Source organism: Penicillium pulvis (assembly GCF_028828015.1).
Source record: "Penicillium pulvis strain IBT 33274 chromosome Unknown scaffold_8_segment0_segment0, whole genome shotgun sequence".
Lineage (NCBI taxonomy): Eukaryota > Fungi > Ascomycota > Eurotiomycetes > Eurotiales > Aspergillaceae > Penicillium > Penicillium pulvis.
Genome location: NW_026643080.1, coordinates 498,700 through 518,842, shown reverse-complemented (window position 1 = coordinate 518,842; position 20,143 = coordinate 498,700). Strand labels below are relative to the sequence as shown.

General features: G+C 49.4%; 4 protein-coding genes across 4 annotated transcripts; 1 reads left to right on the top strand and 3 right to left on the bottom strand.

The window, feature by feature from the left end:
* Positions 1 to 503: 503 nt before the first annotated feature.
* N7503_009599 (uncharacterized protein) lies at positions 504 to 5,135 on the bottom strand (the record flags this gene model as incomplete). Its single annotated transcript, XM_057069145.1, has 1 exon — positions 504 to 5,135. One exon carries the CDS (start codon positions 5,133 to 5,135, stop codon positions 504 to 506), a length of 4,632 nt encoding a protein of 1,543 aa, XP_056915756.1.
* A 2,436-nt stretch (positions 5,136 to 7,571) lies between these two features.
* Positions 7,572 to 8,456, bottom strand: N7503_009598 (SAP domain-containing protein; the record flags this gene model as incomplete). The annotated part of the gene is made up of 1 exon (XM_057069144.1): positions 7,572 to 8,456. The coding sequence occupies one exon, from the start codon at positions 8,454 to 8,456 to the stop codon at positions 7,572 to 7,574; it is 885 nt and encodes a 294-aa protein (XP_056915755.1).
* A 1,229-nt stretch (positions 8,457 to 9,685) lies between these two features.
* N7503_009597 (DUF3455 domain-containing protein) lies at positions 9,686 to 10,487 on the bottom strand (the record flags this gene model as incomplete). Its single annotated transcript, XM_057069143.1, has 2 exons — positions 9,686 to 9,793; positions 9,849 to 10,487. The coding sequence occupies 2 exons, from the start codon at positions 10,485 to 10,487 to the stop codon at positions 9,686 to 9,688; spliced, it is 747 nt and encodes a 248-aa protein (XP_056915754.1).
* A 1,395-nt stretch (positions 10,488 to 11,882) lies between these two features.
* N7503_009596 (U2 snRNP complex subunit HSH155) lies at positions 11,883 to 15,608 on the top strand (the record flags this gene model as incomplete). The annotated part of the gene is made up of 2 exons (XM_057069142.1): positions 11,883 to 11,892; positions 11,947 to 15,608. The coding sequence occupies 2 exons, from the start codon at positions 11,883 to 11,885 to the stop codon at positions 15,606 to 15,608; spliced, it is 3,672 nt and encodes a 1,223-aa protein (XP_056915753.1).
* Positions 15,609 to 20,143: the final 4,535 nt, after the last annotated feature.

Below are 20,143 nucleotides of genomic sequence, written 5' to 3'. Positions count from 1 at the left end.
GACGCGACCATCGTTCCAATCTAAAGTGATACGATATCAAATTTGTGGAATATTCGCAATAAATGATGAAGTGAAAATTTGCAAGATATTAAAATTCAATATAGTTTGATTTTTCATCCATTTAGTCCTGCTCATAAGATGAAAAGCAACAAATACATCAATTAGGCCAGCTGTGGGATGCAGAAACAGTATTTTCCGCAATTATCATCGCATCGTCATGCAAGTAATCAAATATCCTTCAAGTTAGTATACTCTTCGCAATAGAGACCGCGTGGTCAATGCAATTCTTGAATCACAAATCTGCCTCCCCGTAAATGCTGGTACTCGAGTTTGACAAAAACGAAAGAGAAAATTGAGGGTGATGAAGAAGAGAGAGAAAAAGAAAAGAAAGAAAGAAAGAAAGAAAAGAAGAGAAAAGCAGAAAAAATAATCGAGCTGTAAAGGGTATCCATGTCATGCAAGTCGGGTGGAATCATATGTATCATATCATAATTAATCGTCATTTAGACGCTGGCAGTGCGTCTCTTAACCTCACTCGGTTTCTGTGCATACGCAATCAACATACGGAAACCAGTTCCACGTTGCTGAGATTCGCGCAGAACCTTGCGGTCGTTCCACATGCTGGGATCGTTGTCTCCGGTGTCGGGGAGCACAGGATCCTCGTAACACTTCGTATACCACCACCGACCAACACGTGCCACAATCTTAGCGATGGACTCGTCATTAGCGGCGGAGGGTGATGGATCTGAAAGAAGGTCTCCTAGGGAGATACTGGTGTCATCAGAAGGAGACGACTTGGAAGCCGTTCGGGTGCTCTGACTACCAGTCGTTCCAGTGACCGATATAGCCGGAAGAGAGAATCCGGTTGACGAGGTCGTTGCTGTTGCCAAGAAGGATTTGTTCGATGAAGAGGTAGTCGAGCCGGAGGATCGAACGACCATGCCTGCTACTGGGATTCGCACCATACACCGGCGGAGATTGTCAAAGCCCTGGGTGCCAAGCAGACGCTGGACATTATCGCTGCTAGGCTTGAGGCTAATGGCTGGGTTTGCGAGGCAGGTCATTTCCTTGAGTCGGCGGACGGCTTTGCGGGTGCGAGGGCCCATGTTGACCATGTCGCGGTCCAGGAGACTCATTTCCAGGTAACCGCCGGAGCGGAGAACCCGTTTACACTCCTGAATAATGTTATTCTGTATCGCCTCGGGGCTGGCTGCAGGGAATCGCAGAACTGTGGCGGCAAAATAGTCTTTGGGAAACGGCAACGGGTTTTGCAGGCCGGCGTGATAGACGGTGTGGTGGTTGGTAGGAGGCTGCCATGCAGCAGGATGGGGCATCGCTGTGGAAACCGGTCGACCGCTCAAGCTGTATACCTCGGCACCGGGGTAGGTCAATGAGCAATAAAAAGACCAATCGTCATTCCCGAGTCCATCAATTACAAGAATCCGTCCATGGGTTCCAGTCTTGACGTGGTTGTGTGCAGGGCTGAAGAGGACACGCCCGAATGACAGCCAACGGCTGGTCATCAAAGAAGCAGACCGCATATTAGTACGAGTTACTGCATCCCAAGCTCGCTCTGATGAGCCTAGCATAGACTTCCGGTCACTGCGTGACTTTGGTTCAGGACTGGGAGCTGCGGCCAGAGACTGAAGGAAAGTCGATTGCTGCTCTTGGAATTTGTCTTTGGGAGAATGCACAGGAACTTCTGGGCTCCTCGGCTCCTCATCATCTCCGTAGCTGGCGATGAGGTTACTGTAAGAAGGTTGGGTTGATGGAGAGAGGGAAGAATGCAAAGCAGACACAATCCTAGACCGACGCAGGCGAACTGAGTCGCTACTGGAGCGAATTGATGCTTCACCGGATGCAGATGGCATGGGACGAAGAGAATTTGGATTGTTCAATTCGTCCTGGAGAGCCCTGCTCGCCATGGTTGCAAACTGAAATCTCTCATCATTCTCTCCTTCATCAGATTCAGCTGGCTTCGGTTCCTCTGGGGAAAGGACATCGATCAAATCATCGTACTCCTTCCAGATCTCATCCTCCATAGGAGCTGTTTCTGGCTTGGGAACAACAGCCGTCACCGCTGCCAAAGGGCTGCTCGACGATGGAGAGCCCTTTTGCGGTGAGAATTGGATAAATTCGTGAGCCGAATAAGGACCAGCAAGGAAATTCAAGGCGCTAATCGTCGCAGGCGCACTAAAACCCTGGGTGTAGTTATAACCCCAGTCAGACGGCTGGCTACCCGGAATATCCACCTGTGGCTTCCAAGGAGAATTGGTGAGGCCCGGGTAATCATGTGGGCCTAATTGTTTGTGAGCTGGGACTGAAGGCGGTGATTCAGCGACGCTGAATGGTCGAGAAAAAGATTGCGTCGCCGGAGTGTGTTGTCTATCGCGCCGAGAAACAACTTTCGGAATGCGACCCACAGAAGCGAGTCGTCTAGGTCGGCGCTCTTCAGGGCTACTTTCAGGATCCAGATCCATCATATTGCGGTTGAACATTGCAGTCTTTGGAGAAGAACGTCCATCTTTCTCAAACTCGCCATGCAATTTCGGTGGGGAAGGTAGTAAGACGGATGGCTGTCTTTTCCTGATATTCAGGCTTGCTGGTATCTCTACCGCTGGTACAAAAATCTCCTCTTCTGTAGGTGGAGAGTGCTCGATGTTATTGATTATGTCGTCAAGCTCGTCAGAATCGGCATCCACTAGTGCATAGTGGGCAACAGGTCGAGTTTTCACGACTGGTGAGATCGCTGCATGAAGCTGGGCAGTGTGAGAAGCGGGGGCGGGCTCAGGAGCAGGGACTTTAGGCGGCTCAGGGCGGTTTCTTTGGAATAGATTCCACCGAGAGTTTTTCCCTTTCTTATTAACTTCTTGGCCCCCTTTCGTTGCTGCTGGTTGCTGCTGGTTGTATGAGCCGGCAGTGCTCTTGGGAATCTGGACAGGAACAGTTGTTGATACAGCACTCGAGAGAGATGTTTGAGTCTGGGCCGCTTCTGAGTATCCATATATCCCATGCTTCTTTCCTTTGGGTACTGGCATACGTGACTTCGACGGCTGGGGACGTTCGACAGACTCTGATTTCCTTTCTGAACTCTGGCTCCGAGTCGATGCCAAGGTAGTGCTCGATGCAGTAGGCAGCTTCACCTCATTTAGAATATCTGTCGATGTTGTCACCAAAGAATCGGTGGATTGAACAGTAGATACTGTGAGAGGGGTCGGACGATGCAGGCTTGATGATGCAACACTAAGGCTGCTCATGCTCTGTTCGCTTTGGGTCCGCGAAAGAGTCAAGCCGCCACCGCTAATTATCACAGGCTCAAGACGACTTGAGAGGAAATCATCGAGTTCCAGATCCGGGCGACTTGACATACTTCCCTTGCTGCTAGCAATTGATTGCGATGCGCTTCGGGTTGTACTCGTTGATCGCGTCCTGACACCAGTGCTACTGCTTGCACTCGCTTTCCTCCCGCGCTGGCTGTATTTCCCGTATCCTTCGTGACCAGTTCCTGCTACTGGACCCTTGCGTCCTGGTGGTCGATTGTGTTCACCAGTGTTGCTTTCCATTTCTGGTTTAGACTTCTTGGGGAAAATGCCAAATCGCTTGGTTGTGACGGGCTTTTTCGGCTCGGTATTCTCCTTGGTAGGTGCTTTGGGAGGATCCTTGACCAACTTAGGTGACTTACGAGCCATCACCGGGGGCCCTGTGTCGCGCGATGGAATTCGAGATATGTCCTTCGATCGGAAAGAGTCCACCGAAGTAGCAGCAGATGAATTTGCAGTTGGGAACGGCTGAGCCGCGGTAAGAGCTCTTTCCATAGATTCGCGTCTCTTGTGACCCGTTGTCTTGAGGTATTGTAAATTGCTTTGTATCACTGGTGAGGTCTCCAGATTTAAACAATGAGTGCCATCTCTGCTTGGTCGTGGTGGTGTCTTTGGCACACTAGCCTCGGGACTGGCGACATTGACAATCCTTCTTTTATGCGCGTTGAACAGTTCTCGTTCGGCTTCCTCAACTTCCTTTCTGGCCTTCTCCACGTCGATATCAGAGTCCTTGGGCGGAGAGTCCTTCGGACTAAAGTTCACGGACGATTTTCTTGGCGGTGGGCTGTGGGGAGGACCTGGGGTCTTTGTAGGAACAGGCTTAGGCATTTGTTTCTGTGCGGTGGATGCCACTGGACTTGGGCCTAGAGACCGTTGAGGAAGTGCTGTTCGATGTGTTTTGGGCTCTCGTCGATCACTTTGTGCACTTTGAGGACTTGCATTAGAGGATGACGGCGAGAACAATGGCAGTCTAGTGTGGGATGGGCTGGGCTGTCTTAAACGTCCAACTTTGCTTGTGTGCATAAGCCCCGGAGAGTATGAGGATAATGAGGTCGGTGTCGAACCGCGACTCCACATGCCCGGGGACTCGGAGTATCTTGTTGAGGGGCTGCTTGCGGATGGAAATGAATGCATGGGGGGAAGGTTCTGAGTGTTGACTGTACGAAGGCTAGCCAGTTCTGCTGGTCCACTCTTGGGAATTTCCATGGCACTTTTGGGCGTCTTGTCACTGGAACTCTGCGAAGACGCCGATGCCGAGGGTCCAGCAAAGTATGCATCTGGGGTGGAACGTAACCTAGGGTCCTTCATCTCGTTAGGCTGGCTTCCTTGCGGAATCACCAGGCTGAGCTTTTGGGATTGATTCTGCTCCACATGCTTTCCTATCACTGGCGCCTTTCTGCGCAGGACATTTCGGATCCTTTTAGTCGGTGGCGTTTGTGCCTGGTAAATGGGCACAGGTGGAAGAAATGCAGACGGGCTTGTAATGTCTGGAGTGGATACAGAGGATGGAATAGGCTGAATTGGGGTTTGGGGCGATGGCGTCGATGATGGAGGGCTTGGAAATGTCAGACCGCCCGTGCTGGGCCGCGGTAGCAGTGATAGTCGTTTAGAACGGTTGTTAGGCTGTACCGGTGCAGGGATTTGCCTAGTTCCTTCCGCACTGGAGAAAGATAATGCGCGGCTTCGAGGATTGACTGGCCTTGCCAGTAAAGATCTTTGGAATCGAGATGCGTTAGGAATGCCAGAGTTGGACGGCGGATGTGATGATTCTGCAGACGATGCCTTCGGCGGCATACGTCCAGAATCGTACGACATGGTGTGACTGTGATTGGAGTCTCCAGTTCCCATGTTGAGACAAGTAATCAAGTAGGTACATACGCATCGATATCGTAATCATCACGCTAGTGTAGGGTATGTCGATGGCACTAGATGTATGCATGAGCTCCATAGATCTGGTATGGGGGACAACATAGTATTTGACAAAGGTCCAAGACTATTGACGTTATTGACGTACAAAAATCCAAGTCATTACTTTCATGTACAGGTCTCCAGGACTCTGGGCGTATTAATAGCGGAGAATAGAGATCGCAGAGTGGGAATCTCAAAGCCAACAAACAAATTATAAAGATGCAACTAAGAATGCAATTAGAATCATTAAAGAGCCCGACAGATGTCAGATAAAAGGTTGAAATTCACCGACTTTGTTCTGATCGGCGGAGCTGCAGCTGCTTCGCCACAGCCAGCAATGTGGCACGGGATTTTCAAGCCTCGGCCACGTCAGAGGTAAATCCATAGGAGCCTAAAATAGGTAGGACTTTGATTTTCTGCCATAGAATAAGGCTCTAGGAATAAGACTCTAGGAGAGTAAGAGGAGAAAGAGTTTTCGAGATGTACTCCCGTCGCGGTTTTGTATTGCTGACTCGGGTGTTTCTGCCCGTTGTGGGGAAAATCAAAAAATACTCTTCCACATATAGAATGCTGAAAATGGTATAGGCATTTTCCAGTACACATTACGAAGCCTTCATTGGTGCACAAAAGGTACGTGATGAGTCGAGACTTGCGCTACGTGCTAGACCTGTAGGAAGCAAATCCTGAGCCGGATCGTGCAAGTCTGAAGCAACGGCCCCAAAAGCCCTCCGCTACAAACTTAATCCTATCACCGTAACAAGATTGTGCGCACGCTCGCATGGAGAAGGCCCACTCGAGACCTTCCCCGGCTAGAATCCACTATCGTTGGTCGACGGATATGTACTAGGCAGGGTTTCGGGGAAAGGCTATCAGCGGCATACAGTAGTTCGACATTGGTTGCGACAGTGGCGGGATTTGGGTGGCATGTTGGAATATCCCAATACTTGTGGTTCGCACGTTCAATTCAAGATTTACTGACATTCAAGCTGAGCATAAGAATCATGGCAAAGCTTCTTACTCGAACTGTCCTGTCAGGGACCAGAGTATGTTCACCGCGTTTGCGTCGCCTCATTGACAACTCATCGATCGGGGACGCCGAACCCGATCTTACTGCACGGCGATCCATCCCTATTTACTTTGGTTTTTGCTTTTTGTCTGTGTGCTTATTGTTCAGCGCACAGTCCTACTTTCTTTAATTTTTACTCCAGGACTCGGAGAATTTCCAAACGTGGTCGCTAGGGGGTCCTGCAAGACCGGTACTGGTTGCAGCAGAATCTGCTATTCGTCAATGAGACCTGTCCTCTTACCTTGGGGTGAACGTAGTTACATGATAACATTTCACATCAGATTATGATAAGCCAAATATCCATTTCAAATCGAATGTCTCGATCTTGACTAATCTATAAACCGTTATCCAGAGTCTGGTACGAATGGCCCGACCCGAGCCCTTGACCAGGGAACGAGACACCCCTGACTCCCAAAAATAAGAGATTAGTGGGGGTCGTATTCACTTTTCCTTATGAAATATAACCATGGATGTTGGGATGTTCATTAACCAGTGGCATACAACATACGATTTCAAGGCCTAGCCTAGCTGGGACCGCTGCAGCGGGCTGGCCTAGTGGGCTGTGATGCTCCACCGGGAAATCCAGCAATGAACGCTTCTAACTGCGCTGATTGACGTAGCTAACCGCCCTATATTCTTGGCCCCAGCAGCCACCATCGAACAAAAAGTCGTTGGTGGCCTCGGATTCGCTGGACTCGCTTTCCATCCATGTGGGGCCCGGCGGTAAACATAGTACTGGCTAGGCTTACGGGAAATGAGCCAGGGTCTTTGCGTAGGTACTGGTGCCGAGTTACGAGCGTAGCCGTACTTATGCGTGGGAATTTTCTAGACTTGCCCTCTTGAGCTCGGGAGTTTTTCTGTCTGTGGGTTCGTCGATCCCGAACGCCGATCTGGAGGGGTCAATCCGCCTTGGGGCGTGTGGGCGTAAGTGGCCAGCTGCGATGCTGCAGGAACCGGAGGCTAATGCACTTTTCAGCTGACTTCGCACATGGGGACTGGTGCTCGGTGCTTTGCACTTTTCGAGGAATTACAAATTGCAAATTGCAGATTGCCAGATGATATGATGTGATGATCAGAGATAAGTAATGGCAGTGGTAAGATTGAGTTCAATTCGTTCACATAACATTTATTGAACCATTGAATTGCATAGTATCTTGGTACAAACGCCCCGTAAAGACCTGAAATATGTAGACACAAAGAGAAAAGGAAAAATGGTGGAAATATCTGACGTTAATGACAAGGAGGAAAGACTCAAGCATCAAAAATGCTTAGAATGTTCAAGCCGCAGTCGCAAACCGCTTCTTGCGCGCCTCCGCAGCCAGTTTATCCTTATCATTGTGGTTCTTCTGTCCACTTGAAGCGCTAGCTCCATTGTTTCCTCCATTGTTTCCACCGCGGCGGTTGCGGTTGCGACCGTGGTCGCGACGTTTACCACCTCGGCCACCTTGACCACCCTGACCACCCTGACCACCTTGACCACCCTGGCCACTCTGCTCAGTGCGTGCCCGCTTGCGCGACTTCTCATCAGGGAGAGCTTGATCGAGGCCCTTCACACTAGCACTAGCAGCGCTGTCACCTTCGGTGGCAGTACCGAAGCGCTTCGCGCGTGCGAGCGACTTCTCAGCCTCCTTCAATGCAGTCTCTGTATCCTCAATGATGCCAAATTTCTCGGCACGGGCCTTGCGCTTGCGCAACTCCTCCTCTAGTTCCGTTGCAGGCAGACCACGAGTGTAATCAACTGCAGGCTTCTTCTCGGTCTCTGCGACGGGTTCTGCGGCAGCAGGTGCGGGCTCGCCGACGGATTCCACCTTCAGGTCGTCGGTGGCAGCGGGATCAGTGTCGAGTTTCTGGTTAGGAACGGCAACAGGGTTGGCGACAGCGCCCTTGCCGCCAGCAGCAATGGCGTTAGCACCTGCCTCCGTGGCAGGCTTCTCGGTTACAGTGGTCTCAGCGGGCACATCGTCGTCCCAGTCGATAACATCCTCTGCAGCGTCGGTCTTCGAGGCTGCGGCGGGAGCTGCGGCGGGAGCTCCAGCCGTCTTCTCGTCGTCCTCCTGAATACGGGCAACCAGCTCAGCCTTTTTCCCAGTGTGTGGCAGGGAGCGGGCTTTGAGGACCTCCACAAGCTCGGCGTTGGTCTTCTTGCTGTAGTCGGTGGCCATTTTCGGTGATTGGTTTGATAGAGGTGGAATGTGATGGGGGTTTGGGTCTGGTAGGAGAATTGGCTCGGAGGGGTGAGAAATTGATGTGCGTGGTATCAATACTGGTTCGCGATCATAATGCGACAAAAAAGCTGGTCGAGAGGAAATGAAATTGGAGTGAATGTACAGCTGGGGATGACAGATGGGGACGCGAGCAGTCGCGTCGTTGGGGTTCCAGTCATGTGACTGTCGCCTTTCACCCCCGTAATCAACGATAATATCCATTCAGTCGCTCACTTCCAAGGGTTTCTAAGTATAGAAATATTTACCGAATGCTGTTGCTTTCTATTTCAATTGTTCAAATTCACCTATTCGAATGATTGTTTATTTTATCAAGCCCTGTAAATGGCAATGTCAAGCAACTGAGGTGACAACTCATACCCAAAATCATCCATGCATCCTTCGGCCACTCCGAGTGGAGAGAAGCATTATCAATATGTCTGCATTATAGAGTAAGGTTTTTTTTTTACGTCTATATGAGGCAAAACTCATGTAAAAGCGCCACTGCCAACTCGAAATTCTCCGTACAATAGATCAGTGTACCGCCACTTGAACAGGGAACTGAACTGTAGCTTGATCTGCTTGAAAAGTCTGCAACGTCCGTGCGACTTGTCATAATATGACAGCTGTACAAAGTTCCAAGACTGGAAGGTTCTTACGGCCATAAAGTATGACGGAATAAATGCCCGGTTTACGAACGGTTGGGTCATAATATTCACTGCGCCACACTCGAACCCGTTGTCCTGCGCCACCCTGATTCCTGAGGCACCCAATCTGGCTCTAGACGCTTGACCCAAAACGGCAATATGAGTTGTCCATTGAATACCTATCAAGCATAGTAGTGTACCCCCCAATACTCTGTTTCTTTGACTTCAAGTATTCTACTTCCAAGCATTTACAGTCTAGCGACTGCTTCTAAAGTCGAGTGAATCACTCGGCGGGAAAAATTGATCATGTTGATACAAGTAAAGCGTCAGGTTTTGGACTACCGTGGCATTTGGACATGCTGCAAACATAGACAGGCATATAAGTTGATGTCTTTCTAGACACCATATCTTGCAAATAATAACTCACATGCGGTATATCTGAGTAAGGTTTGACGGGGGATGGAAATTATAAATCCTTCAAATACTTGAAATGGGGAATAAAACATGGATATCATATGAATCTGCCTTAGACTGCAGAGCAAATCACCCAAAGAACCAGTATTCCGCTGCATACTGTACTTCGACCGTCTCATTCAATCCAGCACAGGTTGAAGGTGCAGATCCCTGGTATGTATTGACACGGTAAACTTTCTGTGTCGCAGTTAGCATATAACAACTTATCATCTTGACGAAGTATGTGTCTCACCTCAATGCCGCTTCCAGAGCAGTTTCCAAGTTCACGATCGAGTTCTAGCCAAGCAACGTTCTGGCATGTCGAATTGTTGATTTGGGGTGCATCCACAGATGCATTCTTTGTGGCGACCACCCAGTCGTGAGAGCCACTCAGCCTCAGGTCAAGTACAGGATATCCTGCGGCGTTGAAGTAATGCTCCCCGAGGATGAGGTCAGAGGAATTTGTGGTATGGCTCAAGAGCTGTGCTAGAAACGCAAGCGATCCAGTCGGTGTCTCTCCGATAACAGCAGGCATCTCGTGCAACAAAGTCAAAGATTTCGATGCAATGCAAGAGGCATCAAAAAGAGTGGCTGCTGCACCAACAGATACGGGTGCCGCGGAGGATGTAGAGTTTTCGCAGGTATAGTTCTGAGTTCCTCGGCCAATAGCAACGTATTTGAGATTCAACCCGGTTGAAGGCTGAGGAAGCTTGATTGCCGTACCATTTAGCGGGAGAATCGCACTCGAGAGGGAGCAATTCCCTAGACTAATGTGGTCGAGCTCGTTTGAAATTCGAGAGAACGTGGCTGCTAGCCTCAAAGGGCCAGGAAGTGAAGAGACGCCAGCTACTCGTAGTGTCAGGACCAGGATAAGAGTCTGAAGGATGTTCATTGTGGTGAGGATTGTTTGGATAGTAGTATTTGATTTCGATGGTGCGTTTTGAGGAACTCAAAGTTGGTCAACAAAGCGAAGAAAGAATGATACTCTGTGGGTGACGAGGGAAGACAGAGTGAAAGACAGGGGAGAGGAGATGCTCATTCAATAAGGAGAACTCTCTCTGTATCCTGGATGAAACAAAGAAAGAGACAAAGTCTCAAATTTTAGAGATTTAAGACTATTATCAGGCTGACAAGGTAACTCACGGAAGTCTATATTCACTCCCATGACCGTGGCTTGGTTTACCAATCTGCCTCGCCGGGCATTTAATTAAACTTATCTGGCTTGCATCAAGAGGTTCCGTCCCAATTTCTACGCGCTGATAAACCGGGGGGTGGCTCGGAGCTAAGATCCGAGGTGCTAAAATTGGCCTCTTTGTTGGCTGTTGGGGACCCTTGCAACGAATGAAAAGCTTAGCAATCCTATTAAATAGATTCAGACTAGATAGTCACAAATATAGTACCTAGTTCTTAGCGGTCAGACCGTTTCCTAGTTCAATGCAACCATATCGCCCGGCCAAGCATACATTGCGTCCCCACTTTAGGGCTACACTAGCCGCCAAGGTGCATCGATGAGATTCAAAGCCTGAAGAGAAAGCCAGGTTGTGAGCCCGAGCAAGAGCCAAGATAATCCTGCCAAACTTTTCCAAGTCTATGGTAATACAAGTTGGAAAATGGCGTTTATGCCTTACCGATACATTCAAATGACGCTCCACCCTGATCAGGTACATACGTCTGTCCCATGATGATAGTTCTTGCTTGTATGCCCGGCCAGAAGAAGTCAATTCACTGCGGGTCATTCCTTAGGCTAATTGTCTTCATATCTGAAGCTCTATCAATGTGCAAGCTGCATAATTTCATCCCCAGACTAGTAATTCTCCACTCAGTGATACATCAAGTGTGTGACATAAATAGTCTGTAAGCGCCCTCGGAACGCCACAAGCATCCAGATGACACCTAGACAACCATTCTGCAGCACCAACAGAGCATGTAAAGTCAAACTGAAATTTTTGGAAATCCTTGCTTCATCTCAATATCATGAAATTTCAAGGTCTTCCACCCGCAAATACCTTTTCAATTGTTGAATAGAGCAACTCTTAAAAACCGCCAACATGTAGATCAAGATGAGTCATCCAAAGCTATCATATCACGTGATATTATCATTTAGTCATCCACTGCCGCGCTTGACCAGGCGACGTGCAAAAAGCACGTCGCGGATCATCAGTCACTCAGCTTCAACCCATCATCGATGCTGCCGTGTTAACGGTGCCTACTCCGAATGCAAATGCGGTGACTTATTTTACTACCTTTTGCGCGATAATATACTCATCCGTACACCAAATCTTTCACCATGTCTGACGGTAAGTTTTCTGCGCCCGCCCATCTCAACTGCTCAGTACTGATCCCCACCTCAGCCGATCTTGAAGCCGTCCGTCGGCTCCAAGCGGAGCGCAATGCTGCTGCCGCGGGCAAGAAAGGTTCTAGGACCTTTGATTCGTCTAGCCAGCGAACTGACAATTCGACCAAGGCCTCCCTTACCGAATCCTTTGATACCACTTTATACGAGCGGGACGGAGCAGACAGGTTCTCAGGCTACGATACCTCTATTGCCGTGAATGGCGACGATGAAGAAATGGAAGACGTGAACGGAGGCCACAACTTGGTTGGCCAATACACCGCAACCCGAAGTCAGATTGATGAGATGGCTCACGGCAATGGAGTCGAGGAGGAAGATATCATGCTGGGCCGTGAGAAGGCTGCGCGAATCGCTGACCGGGAGACTGACTATCAAAAGCGTCGATTCGACCGAGGCACACTGACCCCGACCCGCGCGGATCCTTTCGCTGCCAACAACCAAGCGAATGCCGAGGGGGATGGACAGACCTACCGTGAGGTCATGGCTCTTCGCGAGCTCGAAAAGGAAGAAGAGCGAGTCCAAAAGCTGCTTGCAGAGAAGCGGGAGCGTGGAGAAGATGTCTCTGAGCACCAGGCTTCTCTCAAGATGGTCGAAGGCGATAATGAGAAGACCGAGGCCGGTGCAGCTGGTGAAGCTGCCGGTAGAAAGCGCAAGAAGCGTTGGGACGTGGCATCCGAGCCCAATGGCGATGGACAAGCTGAGGAATCTGCCGAAGCGAAGAGCAAGAGATCTCGGTGGGACCAAACCCCTGCCCCCGGTGCGTCGGAGGAAGCGCCCAAGCGCCGCTCACGATGGGATCAGGCGCCCTCTCTTACCGATGCCACTCCTGTTGGCAACCAGGGACTTGCTACTCCCATGCATCCTTCCCAAGGCGGTGCTTTGCAACCAACTAGCTTTGGCACGGATCTCTCTGGTCGGAACGTCTCATGGTCGGACGAAGAACTTGACATGATGCTGCCCACAGAGGGTTACAAGATCTTGGACCCACCCCCCGGATATGAGCCGATTAGAAACCCCGCCCGCAAAATGATGGCCACACCAGCACCTATGGCTGGCACCGTTGGTGGATTCATGATGCAAGAGCCTGAGAGTGTTCGCTCTATGGGCAAAGAGCTTCCGACCGATATCCCTGGCGTGGGTGATCTGCAGTTCTTCAAGCCGGAAGACATGGCCTACTTCGGCAAGCTTATGGAGGCTGGAGATGACAGCTCCATGAGTGTGGAGGAATTGAAGGAAAGAAAGATCATGCGATTGCTGCTTAAAGTCAAGAACGGTACACCACCCATGCGAAAGACTGCGCTGCGTCAACTTACAGACAATGCTCGGAACTTTGGTGCGGGTGCCTTGTTTAACCAGATCCTTCCGTTGCTGATGGAGAAGTCATTGGAGGACCAGGAACGTCACTTGCTCGTCAAGGTTATTGATCGAGTGCTCTACAAGCTAGATGATTTGGTCCGACCTTATGTCCATAAGATTCTTGTCGTCATTGAGCCATTGCTTATTGATCAAGACTACTATGCTCGTGTTGAGGGTCGGGAAATTATCTCCAACCTTGCTAAGGCTGCTGGTCTTGCCACTATGATCAGTACTATGCGTCCCGATATCGATCACGTCGATGAGTACGTACGAAACACTACCGCACGTGCCTTCGCCGTTGTGGCTTCTGCCCTTGGTATCCCCGCGCTGCTCCCATTCCTTCGCGCCGTCTGTCGCAGCAAGAAATCCTGGCAGGCCAGGCACACTGGTGTGAAGATTGTCCAACAAATTCCCATCCTGATGGGCTGCGCAATTTTACCCCACTTGAAGGGCCTTGTCGATTGTATTTCGGACAACCTTAGCGATGAACAAGCCAAGGTTAGAACAGTCACCGCGTTGGCTGTTGCTGCGTTGGCCGAAGCCGCGAACCCTTACGGTATCGAAAGCTTTGACGAGATCTTGAACCCTCTCTGGACTGGCGCGCGCAAGCAGCGTGGTAAGGGTTTGGCCGCCTTCCTCAAAGCGGTTGGTTACATTATTCCCTTGATGGATGAAGAATACAGTAACTACTATTGTTCTCAAATCATGGAGATTCTTATCCGCGAGTTCTCATCGCCTGACGAAGAAATGAAAAAGGTGGTTCTGAAGGTGGTATCACAGTGCGCTAGCACGGATGGTGTCACTGCCGGATACCTTAAGGAACACGTCTTGACCGACTTCTTTAAGAGTTTCTGGGTGAGACGTATGGCCCTCGACCGCCGGAACTATCGTCAGGTGGTGGACACCACTGTCGATCTGGGCCAGAAGGTCGGCGTCGGCGAGATCTTAGAGCGGGTTGTCAACAACCTCAAGGATGAGAGCGAGCCTTACCGCAAAATGGCCGTGGAGACTATTGAGAAGCTAATTGCCTCCTTGGGCGCTGCAGACATTTCCGAGCGATTAGAGGAGAGACTCATTGATGGTGTTCTGTATTCGTTCCAGGAGCAGAGCATCGAGGACATTGTTATCTTGAACGGATTTGGCACAGTGGTAAATGCCCTTGGCACCCGTTGCAAGCCATATCTTCCCCAGATTGTCAGTACCATTCTCTGGCGACTAAACAACAAATCTGCCACCGTCCGACAGCAGGCAGCCGATCTCATTTCGCGCGTCGCGATGGTTATGAAGCAGTGTGGCGAGGATGCGCTCATGGGCAAGCTCGGTATTGTTCTCTACGAATATCTAGGTGAAGAATACCCTGAGGTTCTGGGCTCTATCCTAGGTGCCTTGCGGTCCATTGTCACTGTGGTCGGTATCAATCAGATGCAACCTCCAATTCGTGACCTCCTGCCTCGCTTGACCCCGATTCTTCGTAACCGTCACGAGAAGGTGCAAGAGAACACCATCGACCTGGTGGGTCGTATTGCCGACCGTGGCCCCGAGTCCGTTAATGCTCGTGAATGGATGCGAATTTGCTTCGAGCTGCTGGATATGCTCAAGGCCCACAAGAAGGGCATTCGTCGTGCAGCCAACAACACCTTCGGTTTCATTGCTAAGGCCATTGGTCCCCAGGATGTCCTGGCTACCCTCCTGAACAACCTTCGAGTGCAGGAGCGTCAGTCCCGTGTCTGTACCGCTGTCGCTATTGGTATCGTTGCCGAAACCTGTGCACCCTTCACTGTGCTTCCCGCTCTGATGAACGAGTACCGGGTTCCTGAATTGAACGTGCAGAATGGTGTTCTCAAGGCCATGTCTTTCCTATTCGAGTACATTGGTGAGATGGCCAAGGACTATGTCTACGCTGTCACTCCCTTGCTCGAGGATGCCCTCGTTGATCGTGATCAGGTTCACCGACAAACGGCGGCCAGCGTGGTCAAGCATATTGCGCTGGGTGTCGTTGGACTTGGTTGTGAGGATGCTATGGTCCATTTGCTCAACCTCGTCTTCCCCAACATCTTTGAGACGAGCCCTCACGTTATTGACCGCATCATCGAAGCCATCGATGCGATTCGCATGGCAGTTGGTGCTGGTACCGTCATGAACTATGTCTGGGCTGGCTTATTCCATCCCGCTCGCAAGGTGCGCGTACCATACTGGCGGTTATACAACGATGCATATGTGCAGGCCGCCGATGCGATGGTCCCGTACTATCCCAATGTGGAGGATGATGGCATGGATCGACCAGAATTGTTTATCATCGTCTAAGGACGATTTTGTAATTGACCAATTTCCTTTGCTTCTCTTTGCATAACTATTCCAAGGCTTTCTTTTAAGGAGCTTTATGTTTGCCAGCCGGTGTCTTTTTATTGGTTTTTTTTTTCTTTTTGCGGAACGATCGGACGTTCGGCGTGATGCTGTATATCAAGATGTAAAAGTCACTAGGAATTTGATTCATGAATGATCAGCGGGTTCGATTTAATATGTATTCAATGTTTTAATGCTAGGTGCCTAGGTGAGTACGTATAGATAGAAAGAACACCTTCGGGACCTTGGACTTCAGAAGTATTGGAGACTATATCCATGGATGCGCAGGTATAGGCAAGGATATATACCTAGGTAATCTAGGCTGCATTCTAAGACAGTTTAGTTCAGTCAGCTGGGCAGCTATATATACGATCCAAAGTCTAGAGATTGCAATGGTCGCACTTGGGATGCAATTCTTCATGTCAGAATATCGCTAAATGAATAAAAATTGTTTGAATAGAGCACAAAAAGCCACCAATTTCGAGAGGTGATTTCAATATATCGATCGAGATAACAATCTTCAAGTCGATCTAGTTCGCCCTAGAGTCGATCGCTCCCGCCAGACCCTGGAACAATCGACGGCCAAGCATGACAAGGCAAACATTGGGCAGTGATCGCTCGTTTGACACGAAAATCACTGTCAATCCTGACTATCTTCTCCCTGTCCGGGGTCAGCCCTGGGGGGTTCGACCTGCAGAGCAGCCATTTTGGTGGCTGCACCAGGATCTCGGGATTCTGGGATATACCAACTCCAACTCCAACTAGAAAAGCTACCTGTACGCTACGGGTACAATCTATTCACTCATACCCGGCCGAGAAGGCAGACACATTTTCTCCAGGATCTGAAGGGGGCCCCCTATCTTCCATTTCTCCGAACAAGAAAAGAACACATTTGCCACCAGAGGATTTTATCGCAAAAATAGAAAAACAACGCAATCGTAGGAGGGGGGGGACGCCCGTATCAGAAATCAATATGCTCCAGTTTTATTTTCCTTGGAATTATAATTTTCATTCGATGAATTTTATTTATTTTTTATTTTTTTATTCTTTGGCAGGAGTTTGGGTTTACCCACTAAATCCAGTGCCGCATACTTGGAGGGGAAGTGGGATCAATTGAAAGGGTGCCAAGATGCACCAAATGCCTAAGCTTGCCGTGGGGAGACTTGGCGCATGAAAAGCCGCGTAAGCTCTCCATCGGACGTCAGGCGTGCCCTGTGGGGACATGCGCGAAAATTCATGGACGAGCGAACCAGCCAATAGGCAGGGCCTCAGACCCTGAAGTGGCTTACAATGATGAGAATATAAGATTAATGATTCTGATTTACCATAGTTCAATGTTAGTTTCAAGGTTATTGCTTTACTTTAGTATAGTAAGGTATAGTGTAGACCTTGTCTTAGTATGCAGGGATTTTCATTGCCCTGCATATACTTTGTACATTAATCATTGATCTATGAAAAATCATCTTGGACCCGGGAGATATACTTACTGCAAAGTTTCGAAGGAAATCAGATCCAAGTAGCCCCGAAATGATCAAAATGATCGATACAAAAAAAAACATTGGAAAAAAAAAAGAAAAAGGAAAAAGAGATTCCATCCCGTGTCTCCGGTATCAGAATATGTCGCTGGACACTTCCACACAGCCTCCCCCTGAATTCATCCAAACAACTCCCAATCATAGCTCCCTCCCTGCACCGGGGAATGGAGAGGATACGCTGTATGGAGTATACTTTGGTACCACAGTCTCCATCTCTACACACAGACCCTGAGATAAGGGGGCAATAAAAAAAAAGAAAACATATGCCTGTCACACAACACATTGGGTCTCCCAAGTGCCCCTCTCATGGCCCCCCATCCCCCCCCCTTTTTACGTGGCTTTAATTTTTTGGCGGTAGATTTTCAGGGTCTACAGTCCCATTCGGGGAGCACGCTGGGGATCAAGCTTTAGAGTTTGGGTTTATTTGACTTTTAATTATTTTACACGGAGTTTGCAGATTCGATATGGATACCTACATACAGAGCTTTCTTTCATTGCCCTGTCATTTTGGATGGTGGCGCCGCACACGGCTGGGAGGTGGCTTTTTTAAAATTGCGTGAACCGAACTGCTCCATCATATTCAGACCACTTGGCTACTTGGACCATGGATCCGAATGGAGGGTTCGCGTTGAAATTTGCCTTCTGTTTACCGAGATCGTGGGGGTGTATGTAGGATGAACGCCGACGGCGTCTTGGGCCCCCACCTCGTATATCGTATACTGCTTCTTTAGACGTTGAGGAAAATATCTGTATGATATCTCATCAAGTACGGGATTTACTTTGCATTGTTCATGATGGTTTGGACATTTACGCAGTTCTAAGCAAGGTCTTTGTATACGTGTATATCGTACGGGTGTGCCTGTCAAGTATGCGAGATACCGCGGATTCATGTGAGAGGCTCCGAAAGGTTAAGAAGAGCTTCAAGGCCAATCAGAGTCAAGCAAAATACCAAATTGCGCAAGTAGACAGGGATCAGGGGTGGAAGGCGACGCATTGACTGGCTATGAGAGTCAATGCTTCCATCCCCGGGATACCGTTTACGAGTCCGCCGGGAATTGCTGTAGAATAGTATAAAGAAATATTCAAGTCAGACATCGTGACCGGGCCAACTACTGTAAACATGTCTTGATACAACATAGAGTGATAATTTTTGTTGCAAGGGACGTGAGACCCTGCATCAATTCTTCCATGACGGGCGGCACAGCCAGTATGGGCGGCGAGGGGGCGTCATAGTCTAGTGGACAACGTACTCCTTCGCTCGCTCCCACTATTTTAGTGAGTCCGAATATGTCATCCTTCAGCTGGTCCTTTTCAAGACGCGGCTCGTGTGCATCCACTGGTAATACAGTATACATGTGTTGTAGCCCCCAAACGGGACAACAAATGACGCGGGCCAAGAGAGATACGATCCGTCTCCTGCAAGTCCGTCTGTGCTAGGGGTAGCTTGATCCTGATCCTGTGTAAGGGTTTTAAAGCTAGATGCAGAGAATATGCGATATTGGTTATGGAAGGGGTGGGTGACACAGTGCCCACGTTGTGTAGGTTGTACAACGCACACCGTAAGTTTTGGGGTTGAATATTGATCTGCTTGGTCCAAATGCGATCGGAAACATCAACATCGTCCAGTCGGAACCGACTCTGTAAACTTAGATGGAAGGGGTCAGTTCGATAACCACTTCTGTATACTTACATGATACCTGTAGATATGCCCCATGCCCAACTCAGAGCTGGATATTGTATTATAAAAACGCAAGATGACATCGCGGGCGTACGCCGACGTTATCCGTAGTCCTTTGAACGCAAAGCTTACCCGTACGTAATGGTCGGGTCGTGAAATTGTCCCCTGAAGCTTACCTGCCAGATGTAGGTAGTTCATTCGGGGAACCGTTCCTGAACTCGGGACGAGGTGGAAATTGAATAGGGCATGTTACTTGAAATAGTTAGCTAAGGCGGTACTCAAGTCGACCACTGCGATCTCGAACGGTTGGGGGGGACAGGCCTCGGGCAAGAGCCAATCAAAATATAGAAAAATCCGATAGAGCCAAATCCGGGAGGAAGTGGCCGGCTCGGATCCACTTAAGATGCGGGCGTTTCAGAGTGTGATTAGCGTTGACCCTGAGAGTGGCAGTGTTCTTAGTGTGAAATGTGGGTCTCGACAGGATCGCACGCAGGGATCATGTTCCTAGGGGACCAGTGATCCCCGCAAAGCCCGTTGTGTTAGTCGCCTATCACGTCATTGGCGTCAAGCCACTTTGCCCTTTTCCCCTCCTTCACATCTTCTTACATGTATGGAGTACCGTGACAGGATTTTCACATTGTGCATACTTGAAATATGCGTTATAAAAGCCTAAATTTAAAATAGAACATCATCAACCAAGGAAATCACTCACGAACCACGAGTTTCTCCCAAAAATCAGGTACTGACGACCGGTTCATGGGGGTTTTGGCTTTTTCCCGGTTTCAATGGGATTTGTTGTGGAGGGTACAACAATGTTTCCCATACCACGTTAACCAAGACAACGCTGCACGGGACGAGCACGCGTCAGCTTTCAGTGGAGACACGACTGATATTCCACCCCAATTGGTCGATCCTGCAGTGCCAAGCTCGGCTATCGACTATCTGCCGTCCTGTGGATCACACTTGTCCAAATCCGGCATTACGTTGACACTGGTTCGAGGACTCTGCACAAACACAAGAATGTGGATGTGGTGGATCTGGTCTTCCCGGTACCATAAGTCCATAATCCACCCCCAAGTTAAACTATACGGATTAACCCCTCCTCCGGGTGGATCTTTTGGGGGGGGCTTCCGGTATCGGGTGTGGATTAGAAGGAAAGGGGAGAGAGTGTGATCCAATCACGGCTTGAAGAAACAGCCATCTGTTCGAGTCGTCATATCCTGTTTTTCGGTTTCGATTTTTTATTTTCCTTTCTTTGAAGTGTGGATGCCCTGCCCAACTTT